This window comes from Anomalospiza imberbis, chromosome 1 (genome assembly GCF_031753505.1).
Source record: "Anomalospiza imberbis isolate Cuckoo-Finch-1a 21T00152 chromosome 1, ASM3175350v1, whole genome shotgun sequence".
Classification (NCBI taxonomy): domain Eukaryota; kingdom Metazoa; phylum Chordata; class Aves; order Passeriformes; family Viduidae; genus Anomalospiza; species Anomalospiza imberbis.
Genome location: NC_089681.1, coordinates 98,964,429 through 98,984,862, shown reverse-complemented (window position 1 = coordinate 98,984,862; position 20,434 = coordinate 98,964,429). Strand labels below are relative to the sequence as shown.

Sequence of the window (20,434 nt, the reverse complement as noted above, 5' to 3'; positions counted from 1 at the left end):
CTATAATGCACTTATCAGCACACGGTATATCATAGACTGGGAATCACAAAAACAGCAAGGGGGAAAAGTGAGGAAAGAACCAAATTCAATAACCATATCAAAATATATTTAAGCAAAGGAGGAGTATTAATTACCTAGTCCAACATAAAAAATGTAGCCTACACTAATGTCAATGGCAAAAGCTCTCAATTTCAAGCTGCCAGATCTCCAAAGGAGGATTCATACACGGTTTGAATCAACTCTCAAACTGGGGACATGCCTGAAGAAGGTCTACTGCAAATCAATATGCTAGACACAGAGGCCACCTGTGATACTTGGAGCTGAAATCTGCCAGCATGGCCGACTTAATTAGTGCCTGTTGCTGCACTCACAACTTTATTTGGCAGCAAAAGCCAGACCTCTGTCAAGAGCCTCAAGTGTGATGTCCAATTCAATTACTAAAAGGCACATTAAAATCTGGCTTATATGGTTAAGAAATAACAGCAACCCATTTTTATTTTGGGATTAGAATCTCCCCAGTCTCTTAAAAGAAAAACATTTTCAGCCTATTCAGTTTCAACATTCACATTAATAACTTAATTTTCCTTAATAAGCAATCCTGAGACAGAAACTGAGAGCTTAGTAAACTTGTTCTCTACCAAATGCAAGATATTAAAATAAAACCACATAAAAAAGTATTTAAAAACCCTTCTATTTCTTAACTGTCATTGAGAAGAAATTATCTACTGTAGGTTTTCTTTGCACACTCTTCCCTCTACTCTTCAGATATATCATTAAGCAGGACAAATCCAGGGTACTTCTATTACCATCATCAACAGTGGCCAAATTCACCTTAGTTTCGGGACAGTGTAATGCACTGTCTTTCCAGTGATATCAATAGGTCCATTCTGCTCACACTGAAGAAGTGTTCTTCCCCCTTTCCTCCCCTGTGTCTCCCCTCCTTATCCTCCCATGCCAGGAAAGGAAGGAATTCTACTTTTCCTGCTCAAATATCCAATAATCATTTCAGCCATCTGTTTCAATACAAGAAACTCTTCATAGAAGTCCATCTAAATGGCAAACCATTAGAGACTAAGATGATTTATTTTAGTTTAGTGCAGTGTCACTAGTTTAATAAAATAAAAAAAATTACTAAGGATTTGGGAAGTACTATGGCTTACCTATGTAAAAAATCACTCTCTTGCCAATACATTCTATCGCTGCTGACAGACATTAGAACATTCCTTTCATCTCTTTCTTCTTCTTGCAGTTTAAGCTACCCCCTTAAGGAGTATTTGCTTTCTCTAAGATAGATTATAAATTGTATGCAACATGAAAACCTTACACACTTCCTCTACCATCTGTAAGGCTTTTATTTCTACTTCTTAAAAAAGAATTAACTGGAAAACCTTTTATTTGTCTTTTCATTTTTGGTAAATAAACCAGGATTACTTTTCTGTAAGAAAAAAAAATTAAAGGATTGCTATTTCCAGATATGTGCAATTAGAGAAGCATTTTTTAATACAGTCAACCAAACATTCAAATCTAGTGAGACCAAATGTGGAATGCAAACTGTGATAAAGAGCAAATATGGAGCATACACATCCACACACACAAACACCCCCTCTATTCATGAAGAAAACATGACCTAACACAGGATTGGTTTCTTTCAAATAATTCTTTCTGCATCCCAGTGTGATTCCAGGATGTGAAAATTAAAATAAATTTTATGGGTCAAATTCTTTTTAACACTACATGTGCTCAAGTCAACTGAAATTGATGACAATTGGATGCAGTGTCAGAGGATGGAACTGGCACAGAAAATCACAATGTCAGGAGAGGTTCTTATAAAACTAGACATGACATAGTGCTTTGAATGAAGGAGGAAACAATTCTCAATGTGGCCTGGGAGAAAGAAAAGCAGGGAGAAGTAGAAAATTTGACCCAATTGCTAACAGATTATCAGATAAGGATCAGTTATCAAAACCAAGCCAACTGCAAGATATTCATAATGGCTCTGGTTGTACCTAACTCTATTACCTAACTAAGACTAATGGAAGGAAAGCTACACCCATTCCTGGTCCATTTAGAGCTGTAAAGAGGACAGACTAGTTTATTATTTTTGCATAGACTTCTCTATTCTTTGGAAGTACAAAACAGTTATTTAAGACCTCATTATGGCAGAGCTTCATTAAGTCTTCAGTACAAATTTCCCTCCTCTTTTGTCTTTTTTTTTTTTTTTCCTTTTAAACAGAAATGTCCCTAAAAGAAGCCTGGGTAACTTGCAAAATCAAACTAAATCAAAAACAAATTCACGTACCGTGTAGATTATTTAGCAGTAACATTTCTAGCAGTGGGAAATTGCAAATATTATCAAATTGATATTCATGTTATGACAACTGACCAATGAAAACCAGAAGCTATTCTGACACACATTTTAACCAATTTTTCTGCTCCTGGAATGACTATTGTCATTCCAACAAATGTCAGCCCGGTTAAAATTTTATTCATTTGAGTGAAATATGAAGATGCATCGTGTCCTCAGCTGAGTTCCAGAAACACTCAGGATGTCATGTAGCATTTCATTCAGCAAAAGGATTAAACATCTAACCTGGAACAGCTATCTTCCCAGCTGTTGGATGATTCATTTCCATCACAAGTCCATTGTGCAGTACCTAGGAAAACAAAACAAAACAAAACATGAATGTAATATAAAATACAATCAGTTCCTAAACTCAAGAGGAAAAAAAGAGATAAACATTATCATGTTCTTTCACAGACTCTCTGAATATACAAGGAGCTACAACAGAAGTAGTCTGCTTAATGTGTTAAAAAAAAGCTTTGATGCTTGATACTACTTCTTATTTGTGCAGCTAAATAAATGCTTTACTAAGACTACACATGTCTAACATATCTTAAGCTCTTAGAGTCATCATCAAACATAAGAAATTGAGCTGCAAGCGTGTTACACTTTCAACCACCAACAGACAACTGGCAGCAACACAGAATGACTATTAAATCCTACACACCCTTTCATATTAACCTGCAATATGTACTAAAGGTCTGTAGATAAACTATGTTCTCTTGTTTGTTTTTGCACTGTTAGTTTTGAGCTTGTGATGGATCATACTGTGAAGTGCTGCCTTAACAGCTTTTACAAACATTTTGGAAAGACTAAATAATTTTGATTTTCTTTCTGTTCTTTTGAGCGGGTATGTCATGCTTCAGGCCCTGTGTATATCTATATGGGATGATTATTCATCACAATTTTCAGATCTTTGTTATTAATCTCACCCAGAAAACAATGTGTGATACCAAAATTGTCAAGTAACAGAGAAAGAGATATTTATAATAGCAAAATCACTGCTCTTGTTTATATAATTCTGCACCAAAAGCCACTAAACAATATTTATAATTTCTTTACTGATTATTCTTCCATCCTTGTAATATTTTTACCTTAATCATATAATCAGAATTATGAAAAATAGCCACCCACTAGGCAATTATTTTCATATCCAATGTAACAAGTCTAGAATGTCTTGCCAAATGTATCAGCTATAGAAAATGAAACATGGGGACAGCATTTTAAGTGATCATCTACCTATTGACCTCGTACCATGAACAACACTAGCAACCTTGACTATTAATGACAAGTCTTGGTCTAACTAATTTTTAAAAATTCATGTTAATAAGATGAGAAATTTCTTATGTAGTTTGCACCTTGTTCTGCATTTTTATTACTAGAAATTTTTCTCCTGATACATAATCTGTCTATTAAACATCTTGTCTTTTCCCCAAATGAACGCAGAAAACCAATCACTACCATCTTTATAGCATTCTTTTATGTACTGGAAGATTGTAATCACATCCTCCCTCAGTCTGTGCTTTTCTAGACAAAACAAAACTAATTCCTTTAACCATTCTTTCCAGGTCAAATTTTGTGAACCCTTTATCTGTGTAGAATAGTGTGCTTAAAAAAATTCCCATTCCTTAACAGGTGGTGTCAAAAGGTCAGGTCAGCTTTCTCTTAGCTTGTGGGATGAACCTATTTAGTTGACATTTAGAAATCCAGATATTTCCAATAATAGATACTGGTGGAACAATGTCTCTTCACTGGTCTAATTGCTTGGCGGTATACCAAATCATTAGTTCTATTTCTATTCCAGAAGGTTAAAGGCAGATTTGGTAGACATTCAAGTGAGACATCCAGAATTTTTTTTTCCAAGTGACAGAATTAGAAAATATAATTGCTTTTTAAAATTAATATTTAGAATCTTTCCAGTCACGCCCTTAATCAAACAGCATTGAAAGTTTGGCCTCTTTTCTCCACAACTTATTTACACGAGCTTGCTTTATGCATTTAATTGATTATTTGGGACCCAAATGCAAGAAAACACACTCATTTGAACTTGAAATCCACAGCACGCTCAGGTGAATAAGCAGTTCTTTAGATGACAAGTTAAAGCATGTACCTAAAAGCGGCTCCAGTTGGTTAAAGAAAAGCATACAGATTGTCTAGCAGCTACTCAGGGCTCCACAAAAATCATGTTTTTCTCTGTTCTGAGTCTCTAAATTCTTCTTCTCATAAGACAGACCTAAATTTCTTTTAAAATACTTTTTTGTTAGACTCAAATTCCAGATCCCCTTTCTTTACAGAATGAACTACAAAACCCCTGAAGTATCTTTGAATGTCACCACTACTCCTTTTAAAAGAAATGCTTAAGATGCAGTCAATCTTCCTTATTTTCATTATTAGTACAGTGTTGAATTTCACTCTCAGATATATTTTTTACTCAAAAACACTGAAATTTCTATTAATCTTATTTTCTACAGTAATTAAGCCTATATTGATATACTCAGTTCCAACTTTTCTTTTGAAGAAAACAGTCACCAAGAAATGACTGGTCAAGAACTGTGGATGTTTTTGCCTACATCAGCACCACTGTTTAAAATATTTGTGTAATTTCCCATTCCATGCATTGCACTATTAAGAATCCCAAAAAGAAATTGATAAAAAACTTCACCAACTTCTCATGTGCATTCTTAAAACACATGAAGGATTACTGCATTCTAGCCTTGGGAGAATGCAACATCCACATCCTTTACCATCAAGGACAAGGAAAAATAGAGGAAAAGGTAAGAGACACAACTCAATGGCTTTCTCCTCCATTGTCTTGTATAGCTGAAATGGTAATGATATTTCTGATGTGGTAGAGCCCTCTACTGTGTCTGTATTCACCTGAACTCATAATAAGGAACTGATGAACCCAGAGAACCATGTAAAAGATGATGGTAATCAATTGATCAATTTTTTTTCCATATGGCTTATTTTGCAGGGTAGAAATACTATATGATCTATTACCACATGAGATTTTCTGAATCAAATAATGCTTGGGAGGAATTTTACAGCGAGATCACTGTAAAGAAATCAGACGCACAGTCTTCAGTCTTTCAGTAAAAACCTTTTAATATGTACCAGGAACAGTGTGGCCAGGAAACAGTGTGGACTAGGGAAAGGCCACACCTTGAGTTCTGCATCCAGTTCTGGGCCCCCCAGTTTAGGAAGGACATTGAGGTACTGGAACGAGTCTAGAGAAAGGCAACAAGGCTGATAAAGGATCTGGAGCATAAGCCCTGAGAGGAGCAGCTGAGGGAGCTGGGGTTGCCAGTCCTGGAGATAAGACCTATAACTACCTGAAAAGAGGCGGAAGTCTGGGGAGGGTTGGCCCCTTCTCCCAGGCAGCCAGTGGCAGGAGAAGAAGGCAGTCTCAAGCTGCTCCAGGGGAGGTTTAGGCTGGGCATTAGGATGTATTTCTTCAAAGAAAGGGTGACCAGGTGTTGACATGGGCTGCCCAGGGAGGCAGTGGAGCCACCACCCCTGGAGGTGTTTAAGGAAAGACTGAACCTGATATAGTTGACATGGTGGTCTCTGGACTTATAATCTCAGAGGTCTTTTTCAACCTAAGTGATTGATGCTGTGACATAATTTTATTTTATTCCAAATAAAAACATCACTTCAACTCTGATGATATATGTAACTAATCACCCATGACAACATGGTTTCTTTTAAAACTGCCAGCCAAGTTTCAAGTCTACCTATTTCAATTCTACCTAAGGTAAGCTTGCAAATCCCTATCAAAGGAAATACTGGAATCAGAAACATCTCAAACCTTGTAGCTCCCACCTCCCTCCTTCCCTGATTCAAATTTTAAAAGTTCTATTTAATGTGGAGCTATGCACTCAAAATATGCATTTGTACAGGTACTACTCTTTCACAGATTCATCTAGAGTTTAGTGAAAAGGACTGTAAGGGCCACAAAGGAAATGATGTAACCATTTTCTCCATATTTTTGTAACCACAAGATAGCTGGCTGTTGGTAAACGAAATTACCACTCCTGCCTCCAAACCACAAAAAAGTAATAATAGTTTTCCCTGTACATGCTGAACATAGAGCAACAGCCATAATCACTCCCTGAAAAAGTAACAGCACATGTTGTGAAGAAAATGCCATATTGGAATTGCATCCCACATACTGAAAGTACCCCTTTCCAAATAAAAATACATCAAGTCATTTGAACTTTGGAAAGGATATTAAATATATCCCCATCTGACACATGGTTCTGCTTGGTCTTGTATTCCTAGAATGTTGTTGCACAACAGAATGGTTTGCATGTCAGCATGTTTCCTCGCCACTTCTTTTCCTAAGCTGAAATCCCAATATATTCAAGTTCTGTTGCAAAGTTAGTCCTTAATCACTTATAACTTTACTATTCTTCCTTCCAAATACAGTTTCCAATATGCAGGGGTCACTTAGAGAAGGTATTAGCTCTCTACTATATCTAAGTATTGTATTATTGAATCGCATCTATCTCTACTTAACCTATTTCTCATATTTGAAGTTTTTTACCATTTCATGAGAGAGGACATAATTTAAAGAAAAGTTCCTTTCTTAACAAATTTTTGAATAAATAAAATCTGGCTGTGTTGTTTCTTGCAGCATTTGGTTTTTCTTTGCCCTGGTCCCAGGCAGCTGGGGGTGTCCGGCTAGCGCACTGCTTCTCGGTGAGACCGGGGCCACCGCGTGTGTGCGGAGCTCTAGGGCTGAGCCTCCATGTGGGTCTGCCATGCCGCTGAGGCGAGACAAAGGGTGAGAGATGGTGCGATCTGCCCACATGGCTGCGAACTCTCTATTCCCGCATGCCTGCAGCAGTGGACAATGCATCTGTTCTCAAGCCCACCCAGGTAAAATGGCGCTGGGGCAGAGGGAACAGGGGATTAAATAGGGAGTGGGCCAACAGGGGCGGAAGCCTCCCTCGCCCAATGGGGACAGATGACAGGGGAGTGACACGGAACACGGCAACCTATGGGAACATAACAGGTGTGTGTACAGGGTTCTGGGATGAATGGGATTACAGAGGTGGGGTGATTGATACAGAACTTTCCGAGGGGAAGAAGGGAGTGGTTACAAGATTGACATATGAAAGCTGCTATAGCAGACAGCTTGGAGCGAACCATTTTAAGGGGAAAATAGGGGTACATAGGACCGATCTAACTAACATTTATTAAAACCCCTAACTGAATTCACCCGAGATGCAACAGTTTCTGATTTACCTCTTTTCTTCCATTCCCTCATTCTGACACAGTGAACACTGAGTATGTAATAGTCTCTTAGGTCCCTAGTACCATGTCTGTGATACTATATGAATACACACAGGAAAATTATACTTCACTGGAATGTCCCTATCCTCTACTGCTGCTTTCTTCTAGGCCAGTGTCTAGGCCTAGAAGAAGGAAACAGACTGTTTCCTTCGCCAAAATTCTGGGTTTTTTGTGCATGTGAGGCGATGGCTTTGACAAAGTCCTTATGTCACAGCTTTATTTCCTACTATATGCTATAGACAATATTACTTTTGATTGACATCCCTGGGAATGGCATTTTGAGGCCTGATGAATACATCTTTATCCTGATCCATGTCACATTATTAAAATACTTCACACTTTTCTGCTGCATCTCTTGTTCAACTACAAAACACCTCACCTAGATTCCCTCTTGGTTATCAGAATTTAATTTCCTTACTCTTTCATCTTTTGTTTAAAGAGTTTTTATATCCTGTAGCCTAACAGTGGTTCTACAAACTAGCTATTGGCTCTTCAATATTGAATTTAGGTTTTACAGTAGCCATGACTTTAATCCAAAAATGTGCATTCTGATACAAGAGTAAAGAGCTTCTTATCTGCATTCTATGTCACTTAAGTCAAGAACTTCCATTTGCATACTCTAGAACTAAATGTTTCAAAAGGCAATCACTGATTGAGAGTGAAGAGAAATTGCTTCCCTTACACTCTATCCCAATGTGACCTTTGACCAGCTGAAGGCAGTTGAATTCACCCATTATTACTACTTCCTTAGGCTTAGAGGAATCTTTTCTCTCCTTCAATGTTTTGGACTCAATATCCATTTCCTGATTAGAAGGCTCAACAGTAGAGCCCTAATATAGCTCCCCCAGTTCTATGACCTAATCTGTCCATGTTGTTCAGTTTATAGCAGATATTACATTTACCTATTGATTTTTGTCATTCCAATGTTCTTCAGTAATGGCTATGTCAAGATCCTTCTTTGCCAAGAATTTCAAGTGACTTTTTTTATTCTTACTCAGCTCATGTTGGCATAGAGATATCTACAGGTTTTGTATACATCTGGGGAAGCAGAGAGTTGGCCAGAGCATTTTTTATTTAACTCTAAAATTTGACACTGTATTACCTTTCCAGAATTTCTTCTCTTTCCGTTTTCCTGCACATTTGATTCTTGTCCTGTACACTTTTTGTATGACTGACATCACTACCAGATGTTTTAAAATTGTGTGAGCCCTCATATATCATCTTTTTCTCAACTCCTGCATGAGGCCACTCTTATTAATTTCCTGCACCAGCAATCTATTCTTACTGCTGTTCTTCCACTGAGGTTCTTCTCTGCAAAGCTCTGTGTAAGTATCCCAATGGAGATCCTATTTGTCATCCATTAACTCAAATATCAAAAATCTGAAATTATGAAACCTGCACATTAGACTAAAATTAGACCTCAGTTCAGAAGGGAGCATAAAGTTGGTGAAACTGGATAAGTTTCCCGGATTATTTTAGTGGTTTGTAATACTGGAACAGAATATACCCACCACAGTGACCTCTTCTCAGGCACCCTATGAACGTCTGTTTTTCACAGACTCACCTTCTTCCACCCTGAGAGTCTACTCAGCAAACTGTTTCTGGGGCCAATATGAACAGTTTTTAGTAAAATTACAGTTTTTAGTAATTCAATTTCCTAAATCATCTTTCAGATTCATAACCAAAATAAGATATCATCCTGATACTGAGAATAATTCTCAGATTAACATTTTTCTTCCCCTAGCACCTCCTCCTACAAAACTAAAAATTAAAAATTCCTTAGTGCTAAATCAGCCACTGTATGATGCACAAAAGAGATATTAAACAATCGAAAAAGTATTAAACAATGGAAACCTTTTCTGACAGAGCAGAAACAGCTTTGCCACTGTCAAATCATCAACACATACTTATTTTTGAGAAAAATTACTAAATTTTATTTATACCTTACAGTCTAAGTAAATATGAGACAGCTGCTAAATAAGTCTATATAAATCTATGTTTTCATCAAATATCTTGAAAAGTAATGAGAGTAAAATAAGGTACTTTTATTCTAATAGTAGACCATATTACACTAAAGAATCAGGTTTTTAACTCTTGTGAAGAAAAGTATTCCCAAGGGGTTTATTAGCATGTGGTATGTTTAATATTTGTAATGAATAGCAAGGAGATTAAGAGAATAAAGGTTTATAACTTGGGCTAAAATATACAAAAACACATAGATACAAGTCTTATTTAATTGCATAAATTCTCTGATTTTCAAGGTTGCAGACATGACCCTGACTTCAAGGGGCTGTCTGGGTGCTTAAAAATCAGGTTCCTTCCCTCAGATCATCAAGAATAGTTCCCTGACAACTTCTTGCACCATCAGTCTGGAGACGTGGCAGAGGAAACAATCTGTCCTTATTTGTAAAATATACATATATTTTTCAGATGTTCTTTTTCCCTGAGAACTGATGTGATTGTAAAACCATACTTTTGGTGGGTTTGAATGTGTAAATTCACAGAAATATTTTAGCAGAGATGGCTGGCTGTACTGCTATTTGGATATAAGACCTGGCTCATGCTGGTAGGGGTGTGGCTATATTCAAAGCACTGGCTCTGTGATCAAAGAGTCTGTCTCCAGCTGCAGCATAGCTTTCCTAACATTGATAACTCCACACCGGTCACCTGGTGCTACAGAAGCAGATTGATTTTATTAATGCAACAGTCTGAAATACTGACTGGTTTTTTCTTGTTTCAATCAGAATTGCCAGTATTTTTCTGCTAGCAATGGTGTTAAAAATTACTGGCTTTTGATAATATTTTTTTCTACTAGGGATTATTACAAATACTATATTCAGCCTTTAAATGTTATGCTTTTAGTTTCTTTTAAGAAAAAGCATGGAAAAACCTAATTACAATTAATTTTTAAAGATGCGAGTGAATGTAAAAATTAAGAAGAGTATCCCAGACTGTACATATATTATATTATTTTGGTGTCCGGAATGTCACATGAAAGGCTTTATTTTATTTTATTTTATTTTATTTTATTTTATTTTATTTTATTTTATTGTGATTTACCTCTAATATCAAACAACAACAAAATAAGTTTCCAGATGTTTTCTTTTGTAGAAATTGACTTGTTAACAAAATGCAAGTGAATTTCCTAACTTAATACACTGATAATAAGCTAGGACTGCCACTCCTTCAAGCACTGTGTGCCATAAGTGGGAGACTGGTGGGGTAAAAATACTAAGAACCTTTCCACTGCCATTGTTTTCATAACAACTCTGTGGATGTTTGTTATGTCCCTGTTTATTCATCAGGGATCATATATGGACCTGCCTATGGAGCTGGAGATGATGAAGAGAAAATTCTGATAGGGTTTTGGATAACTGAGATTTTTTCAGAAATCACTTTTTGCCATCTGGTATTGAAATAAGTCACATGCAGATGCAACTCTGGATTGAAAAATGACTGAGTTGTTTGTCCACCGTTTAAGGGAATTGTTATTTCAAAATGTACAAGCCTCAAAAATTCACATATTTAATATCAGGCTATTAGAGAGCATAGGAGCCATTAAACAACAGCATTGCAACATTATGCTAAAATATCAGTTGATTTCTGATGGTCCTTGTGAGTTTCACTTGTTTTGCCAAATACAATGTACATAATCAGTATATATTTTCTGACCTTGCATGCCACACTGAGTTCCCAAGAGCCTTCTTTTAAGTACTCCATCCATCTTTCATCTGCCATGTAAGTGTTAAGGTTTATTTATACATCATTGTTTCATTAGTGCTGGTCTGTCAGCTCAGAGTACTTAACCTTTCCCAGGACTGCAAAACATGCTCATCCTCACAGGAATGCCACTTAACAGTGGCACCTTCTTACTATTTTAAAGGACATCCAGATGAGACCATCTCCCTGCACACCCTCAGTCTACTGCAGGCAGAGATTCACCACAACTCTCATAAGTGGTTTATTCCTGCATAATCTTGCACTGACCTTCATAGCCCTTTAGAAAAGGAATTGTGACTGTGGTTTGAAACACAGCATTTTAAATTAAATCAAAGGAATTCTGTATAGCAACATGTGCAGACAACCCTGGTAAACTGTATAGATGCTGTTGAGTGTTGCTAGGTGTCCTGGGCAGTCAAAGGAACTTTCATCAACAGAAACTCTGGCACATGGAGATTTTTCCTGATGTATACTCTGCCTTGTTAACATTAGCCTTTGTAACAAACCCACTTAAGACAGAGAACTCCTAACCATGCCTACACCACAGAACTGGGATTCAAGAATGCTAGGTGCAAGATGTATATGGAGAGGTGAAGAGTAAGTTCCCACTTTGTATCAGTATCTCCAACTCCTTTCCAGTAGTTCAGTACTTAACTACTGCCATCCACTTTTCCATCATTAGCATTTAGTTATTAATTTTATTTCCCAACCATAAAATTTCTCCCCTAGTTGCAGTAGAGCAAAAAGAAACTAAACCCAGGAAGGCATTTCAAGGCTATGAGTGTTTACACAAAAGAGGTGATTTCTTTCAGAAACAATCATAATTAAAAAAAAACAAAGCATGGTTTTGAAAATACTACATTTCACAGTTATTTAGTCATCGATGTGCATTTGATGCTCTGTAAGAATTAAATAAAAGAAGCAATTGGTATGTGAATACTACATATGCAACTGTGAGCAAAAATACAACACTAGTTTTTAAATATGTTGCTTCCAATGAACTTTGCTATACAAGTTGCAACAGATGCTGAGAGACCAATATGGAAATGAAAAAAGGAAAATACAAAGGACAGATTTTTCCACTTAAAATCTTAGACAAATTTTCACAAGCACAGACACCAAATAGTTCACCAGAGTGTCTTAGGGATAGATTTTTATCCCACACTCATTTTTGGTTTTGTTTTAGCTTTGTGTCTGGGACAGTCGCTGCTCACCCCCGACCCTGGCTCCGGCAGTTTTGCGATGGGCAAGAGCCAGCCTGGCATTTCCTGTGAGAACTCGGGGGGGGGGGGGGGGGGGGGGTGGGGGGAAGGGGTGGTTGCTTCCTTCCAGTGAGGTGAGTCGTCTCCATGGCCAAGCAGTGGGATCTCTCTGATGAGAAATACTTCTTGCCGTGTGGATTTTCTTTTCCTTTGGCACTGTGACTGGAGCTTACTGACTTGCTTCTCTGCTGCTTGGGAGACCAGAGCCAGCGCTGCTGCGCAGGGACCTGTGAGCACCCCATTGGCCACCAGCGACTGCCCCCTCTGCACAGCCTGAGCCCGGTGTGCAGCCATCACTGGTGAGCTGCCCAGGGGAGCAATTCCCTGCTCAACCCTGCTGTTCTCTGCTGCTGCTTCAGGGCTTCTTGCTACACTGTAACCTGACAACCAGCCACCCAGAAGCTTCTGGCAGCGCCCAGAGTTTTCTGCTACACTTTGCTTGTCAAACTGGATGTGCCCACCTCTGCCATTCCAGCTTGCTGCTTCCGAGGTTTCCCGCTGCAGTCCATTCAAGTAGTCACCTCCTTTGATATTCCCTTTATTGTAAGTCAATTTTTGTGACTTCTGATCCACATTCTTTGTTTGCTGCTTTGTTTTCTGTTTGGCATAAAACCCAAATACTGCAAAATTTGAACTCACAATATTAAATATACACTTCTAATAGTTACTTAGAGTCTTCTAGGTTTGGGACTTGAATCCTATTATTTTTATCTCAGCAAGAGGCACTGAGACTGGCTTCCCCCGGTCAGTTTGCAAAGGAAAGCCCCTTCTCTCTTTCTCTCTTCAGCTCACCCGCCACTGCTGCTTGGAAGGATGGCTGAGCTCGCACTACAGCGCCTCTGCAGCCGTGGGGGAATCATCGCACCCTCCCTGCCAGGCTGGGAGCCACTAGCGCCCCTGCCGGCTGTGACCATAACTACACCAAAGGGGAAAGTGCCGCAGCCAAGTGAAGGCTGTTACTGGGTTTCTGGTTCTGTTGTGATGCCATTGTGGTTGGATTTTGCCTTGTTATCCATATACATACTAGTAAAGAACTGTTATTCCTTTTCCCATATCTTTGCCTGAAAGCCCCTTAATTTCAAAGTTATAATAATTCAGAGGAAAGAGGGTCATATTTTCCATTCCAGGGGAGATTCCTGCCTCCCTTGGCCGACACCTGTCTTTCACACCAAGACAGTGGGTAAATTCATATCTTCAAACATTGGAAGTTATATTTGTCTGTTCAGCTTTGTGTTAAGGATTTCTTCTCTACCTCAGCAGTGACACCTGTTGCATAATATTACTTAAGGCAATACTAGGATGTGATAGCAATAAAGTGTCACTGATAGTAATGATGGAAGAGCATTTTTCCTAAACATGCAAATGTAAGCAGATGAGCAATGTAATTGGAAAAGTATTTTTTACATTCTTAACCATTTCAGAGCCTGCACAGTACCATCAATTAAAACACTTCACTGTATATGAGTTTAGTTGAAGCAGGTTGCACAACCAGAAGAACTTTTAATGTCAAGCCATAAGGACTATTCTGAAAATTTGCTTTGTATAAGACCTTATATTCTAATGAATGCTATTCAAGGAGCTAATTAAAGTGATGGGCAATCAAACTGTTAAAATGTAGAGAGGGGTATTTTATTTTATTAAAATACTTTAATAAAAGTTATTGTCTTCAGCTTGTAGATGTGAGACTAGCTCCAACCTTAGCTCAATTTAAGTATAATACAAAAGCTTCAAAATTTCATTTTTTGACTCTTCTGATTAAAATGCTACTACAACATACAGTATGTATTTCCTACAAATGGAAAATTTATTTAATAAACTTCAGTCCTGCAAAAGGACTCTTCTTCCAGAACTACTATTGGACACTAAATGTCTTCAAGACCATACTAGTCCATGCACATCATAAGCAGTTTCTGGAGATAATACCACTTGAGTATCAAAACAAGTATCTTCTATACTTTCCAGGGAAAAAAAAGTTCATTAAATAATTCTGTTGCAACAAAATTAAATACAATTTTGCTGGTAAATGAAACCAGTCCATTACTATCATCATGTGAGATATGATGAAGTTATTGTCATTTTTTCATTTGATCACCTACTGTTCAAGAAAACTGTTGGGAGACATTGACATTAAAAAATGCTTAGTGTTTCAGATCAAAACAGAAAGTATTGTAATGTTTGATATATCAAGCTAGTTAGAAAACAGTATTATACAACAAATCAAGTGTTATATAACTTTAACTCATATATTTTAGGAGAACATCACAGGATACTTTTAAAAAACGAAGGCATTATTTCTTTGTATGTCATTTATATGTATATAAATGTTACATATACAGTGGAGTGCATAAAACTAGAGTTTCTTTTTGTTGTAATTAATTGCTCCAAACACCTTTCGCTCAGGTATTTAATTAGTCTGAAGTTTTCTTTCCCCACTACTCTGCTTATCTGATGTCAACCAAATGCAGAACTTGAAAGAGATATTTAAAAGGCAGGTGATAAAAGCCCTTTTTTTCCATTAACCGAGGCACATAAATGTTGAGATAAAAATAATAACTGAGGTAGGATGCAAGTCCCAAACCTAGAAGAATCTAAATAACTGTTAGAAGTGTATCTTTAATATTGTGAGTTCCAATTTTGCAGTATTTGGGTTTTATGCTAACCAGAAAACAAAGCAGCAAACAAAGAATGCGGATCAGAAGTCACAAAAATTGACTTACAATAAAGGGAAGATCAAATGAGGTGACTACTTCTGTGCTAAAGGATTTCTTATTCAAAACAATGAACTCATATTGTGGGATTTCTTCTCTGCCATGCATGTATAGAATGATTTTGGAAATGAACCATATGACCCATATTCATGTCACTTACCATTAAACTGTTGACTGAGGATTACTAGGTGGTAAACACATTTCCCTCATATAGGCAACAGAGAAAGACACATCCAGAGGGTGATTATGACTCTGATAATTGTCTACAATTATCAGTACTATAATTAACATTACGCTGTTAATGATGGAGTGATCTTACAATTAGAATGCAACTACCTCAAAAATCTCACGTAAATGCTTGGTTTAGTACTGAGATGTATCCAGAACTGTGTTATCAGTTTCTCATCTGAAAAATGGAAAATAATATTTCCACAATTTTTCAGAAGAATAAAAGGCACATGGGACACTGAAAGATACAGAAAGGATACCATGTTGGGCTGGTTTTAGTTCACTGGACATTAGTCATCTGCCTTCTGATTTACAGCAGCAGAGGTGAGACAGGCTGCCGAAATGAATTTTCACTAGATAATAAAATCCTCAGTGTTTCTGGGATTCACTGACACTGCTTCCATGTATCCATTGACACAGATGTTCCTTATGTTTCCTTGTTATGTATAATAGAATATTCACAGGCTTAGAGTCAATACTCTGTGGGTTGAAGGAAAAAGAAATAAAGCATTCAGAAAATGTGCCCTGAATAAGTGGTAAGTGTCTAATGTGTTAAAGGACAGTTCAGATGTGTGTACAATCCAGTTTTCCCTTTCAGCACTAACAAATGCTAAATCTTCAGTCAAGCTCTACTTACAGGCAGTTGACGGCTGGGACCTGCCTGCATTCTCCCTTAATCCATCAACGCATACTTGAAGTGAAAAGAGATACTCCATCTCCAGAAAAAATCTAAAGTTTTTCAATAGGCCTCATGGAGATATAGCTTACTTATTTGTCTTGCATAAACATGTCACTCAAGAAGACATCAAAGAAAACAGAGCTGTCATAAATCTGATGCTTACTTTTTTGTTGGTATTATTGCTCAACTATTCAATGTGATGAAGTCTTGGTGAACTTCATGAAGCTAAATCATGCTAAGCTAGGACCATTTTCATACTTAACAAACATAGTGCCAACACAAAAAATTATTTAGAAATGTTCCATGTATGTAACTGACACTCAAATGTAGTTACAAGATACTTATCTTATATTTAACTTTTGTTTGATTACTAAATGGTAGGTGTTTAATTTTGATTGCAGTCTTTTAAGGAAAAAAAAGTAAATTAGTTAAAATCCAGCCTGCTTTCTCTGAGTTAGCTCCACAATGGGAATCACAGCATAGTAAATGGAGATTTGCTTTATAGACCTAAAATGTCTAATTCCTACTGTAAGTGGGAATAATTTTACAAGAAGATATATGTTACTGGTGATCTTTACAAGGAGCTGTGTAACATTACCTGTGGTTGTTTGTGGATTAGCTAGCAAGAAAACAGATTCTGCTTCTACTAATGCAAACAAGAGTCACAGCAAGACCAAAACATGTTGAGAGACTATTCAGTCAAGTTTTCCATTTTAGCCTGTTAATGACAAATTAACAGGATGGACAGTTATATTTGTCTTGTGGCAAGCACATTTCTCTCTCTCTCAGGATTTTTATAAAGGTGCACAGAGAGAAGTGAAAGAGAAAACAATTTTTATTTCTGCTCCTTGTTTTTCTCTTGTGGAATGTGTTTGGAGAATTGTTTACCTAGAGCAAATGCTTGGTTGGAACACGGTGGATTGTTTGGGCCTGATGGCCAATCAGATCCATCTGTGTCTGAACTCTCGAAAACGGGGTCACAAGTTGTGAGTTAGTTAGATATGGTACTTAGAGAAAGTAGCATGTAGTTTATAGTATCCTCTTTTATATAGTATATTAATGTATCATAGCATAATTATAATAAAGAAATCATTCAGCCTTCTGAAATAAGTTAGACATCATCATTCTTCCCACTGGGTTTGCCAACATCTACAACATTGTCTCTTGCAAAATTTGAGTAGCAAACACATTTGGTCCATTATCATTAATCTAGGTAGGTGTACGTTCTAAGTGACAGGCTAAAGGCATCCTTCAGGCATGTAGAATGTTTCCTTTGTACGGCTATGCTAGTGATGTTGAATGAATGTGATGCTGTCATGGAAGCTAGCTGCCTGAATCTTTCTCCCGAAACTTTTCTGTTTGCAAAAGCTGTCAGAGTTTGAAACTGGTTTTAAGTTCAGAAAAAAATGATATTTCAAATTTGAAATAAAATAGCAGGCTTTAAAATATTTAGCACTTTAAAACCATCTATTTTATCTTAGAAAATAGGTGTAACCACAGAATTATTTGAGATGCAAATAGAGTGAACACAGAAACCCCTCCACAACTACTTCTTAGTCCAGTTCTTGTTCTCACAGTAAATTACTGAGAGGAACCCAACAGCAAAAAAGTCTTTTTTTTATACCAGTATGGTCTATGATTGTTCAGGAGAGGTTGTTCAAGTTGTTCACTTCTCTTAGAGGAGAAGTGTCTAAATAATAAATCAGGGGAAAAATAATCTGAAATTACTTGACTCATAAGCAATGAATACATTATTTCTAAATGTGTTGGCATTCAAATATTCTATAAGAAAAAGACCAAAATCAAGTCTTCTTGTCCAAGATCAATTTCAATAAAATAAGGATTTATCAAATCACAGTGCTTTGCCTATTTACTTCACTCCTTAATTTAATTTCACCATGTCCTGGGCTGCATCAGGCACAGCTTCACCAGCTGAGCAAGGGAGGGGATTGTCCCACCCTGCTCTGTACCGGGGAGGCCTTGCCTTGAGTCCTGTGCGCAGTTTTGTGTGTCACAATATAAGAAAGATAAAAAGCTATTAGAGAGTGTCAAAAGGAGGATATGAAGACAGAGAATGTTGTAGTGGGGGAACCATTGAAGGAGCGGCTGACGTAATTTGTATTGCTCAATTTGGAGAAGAGGAGGCTGAGGGGAAACCTCACAGCAATCTACAGCTTTCTCATGAGGGGAAGCAGAGAGGCAGGCACTTCTCTATAGTGACACGTGACAGAATCCAAAGGAATGGAAAGAAGTTGTGTCAAGGGAGGTTTAGGTTGGATATTAGGAAAAAGTTTTTCACCCAGAGGGTGGCTTTGCACTGGAAGAGGCTCCCCAGGAAGCACCAAACTTGACAGAGTCCAAGAAGTGTTTGGACAATGCTCTCAGGCACACGGTGTGACTCTTGGGATGTCATGTGCAGAGCCAGAACTTAGAGTTCGATGATCCTCGTGGGTGTCTTCCAACTCAAGATATTCTATGATTCTAACTAAGCTGGCACTCCCTGAGGGACAGAACAAGGATCTAGAAAAAGGGCAGACATCCCCATGACTTCTGATTATGCTTCTGCCTGTTAATAGTTTTATGTGCTGACATGATAAGGTCATGAAGAAAGTCTATGATTGTTCAGGAGAGGTTGTTCAAGTTGTTCACTTCTCTTAGAGGAGAAGTGTCTAAATAATAAATCAGGGGAAAAATAATCTGAAATTACTTGACTCATAAGCAATGAATACATTATTTCTAAATGTGTTGGCATTCAAATATTCTATGAGAAAAAGCCCAAAATCAACTCTTCTTGTCCAAGATCAGTTTCAATAAAATAAAGATTTATCAAATCACAGTGCTATGCCTATTTATTTCACTCCTTAAGTTAATTTCACTGTGGAGAATGAAAGTCCTAATTTTGGAAACTCTTGAACAGACAATGTTCAAGAGCATGTATATACATGCTTTTTAACACTTTCCATTGCCATACACACATGACAATTTGACTGCAATTCAACTTCTTTAGGAATGATAGCTCTTGTGCTAACGTGGCCTAATTAATAAGAACCAGAATTTACTTTGTTATCTTGATTCCATCAATACTTGGAAGGTTTTCTAAAGCACTGAGGAGAGATTTGAATGGAGGGACTAGGAAAGGAGTAAAAGCTTCATGTGCCACATGAAGCAGGCACATGGTTTTGTGACAATTTGACTGCAATTCAACTTCTTTAGGAATGATAGCTCTTGTGCTAACGTGGCCTAATTAATAAGAACCAGAATTTACTTTGTTATCTTGATTCCATCAATACTTGGAAGGTTTTCTAAAGCACTGAGGAGAGATTTGAATGGAGGGACTAGGAAAGGAGTAAAAGCTTCATGTGCCACATGAAGCAGGCACATGGTTTTCATTTGGGGTGGAGGGAGACTGTTATGAAATTTACTTGACTGCTGCAGGCAATATTGGAGAATTAAATGGAAACTGGCTGAACCTTAGCTTCCAGTTTATAAAGAGCATTCAGTCTATAAAGTTTCCTTATAGCACCTTTATACATAATGAGCATTAACTAAATTCTGTCATCACAGAAAGTGGTTCATATGGTTTAAGATGTGTCTTAAGGAATTCAGATGATTTTCCTTTCAAAGGCAGAAAAGAGCTTTAAAGGATGGCTTGACTTTTGAAGTGGTAGAAGATGTTGTACCTATCCCATTTCTCATGTTTTCAACTACAGGCTTGAAAAAAATCTATGGTAGGATGTTGATCTTGCCAGCTGCAATTATCTTTCACCTGATTACTCCTATGATATTTTACATAACTCTTAGCCCCTTGAGAAATTGTGTATTTTCCCGATAGCTTCACAATTGCTATGAAAAACAGGAAGGACAAAATACATACATTTATGCTATTTATATTTAATTTTCTTAATTTTCAAGATTTTCCTTTATTTCTGTTCTGGGCTCAGAAAAAAATTATCAATAATGGTCATTTCTGACATGTATTTTACAAGGTGGCTGCCTCTCCTTTTCTTTCTGCTTTCTTGACCTTCAAGAACTTCCAGCAGCCTCAGTCCAGCAAAAGGACTTGTTATGAGGAAAAGAACACAAGAACCATCAGGATTTATCTGTCCTGTGAAAATCAAGTATTCATTTGAACTTTTCAAAGGATTTTCCTTGTAAGCACTATTCAAATTAAATATTTCAAAAAGTTTTGGAGTTAATG

The 20,434-nt window shown here is 37.3% G+C and overlaps 1 protein-coding gene across 7 annotated transcripts in view; it reads right to left on the bottom strand.

Moving 5' to 3' along the window:
- Positions 1-20,434, bottom strand: part of SUGCT (succinyl-CoA:glutarate-CoA transferase) — a 322,387-nt gene that overhangs the window by 50,112 nt on the left and 251,841 nt on the right. For 6 of the 7 annotated variants that reach the window (XM_068201853.1, XM_068201767.1, XM_068201802.1 and 3 more), the window contains one exon: positions 2,591-2,654. In XM_068201853.1, coding sequence (XP_068057954.1) covers positions 2,591-2,654 — 64 coding nt within the window. Of the gene's footprint in view, positions 1-2,590; positions 2,655-20,434 lie in introns of those variants that run through there. The other variant, XM_068201813.1, reaches the window with a different exon arrangement.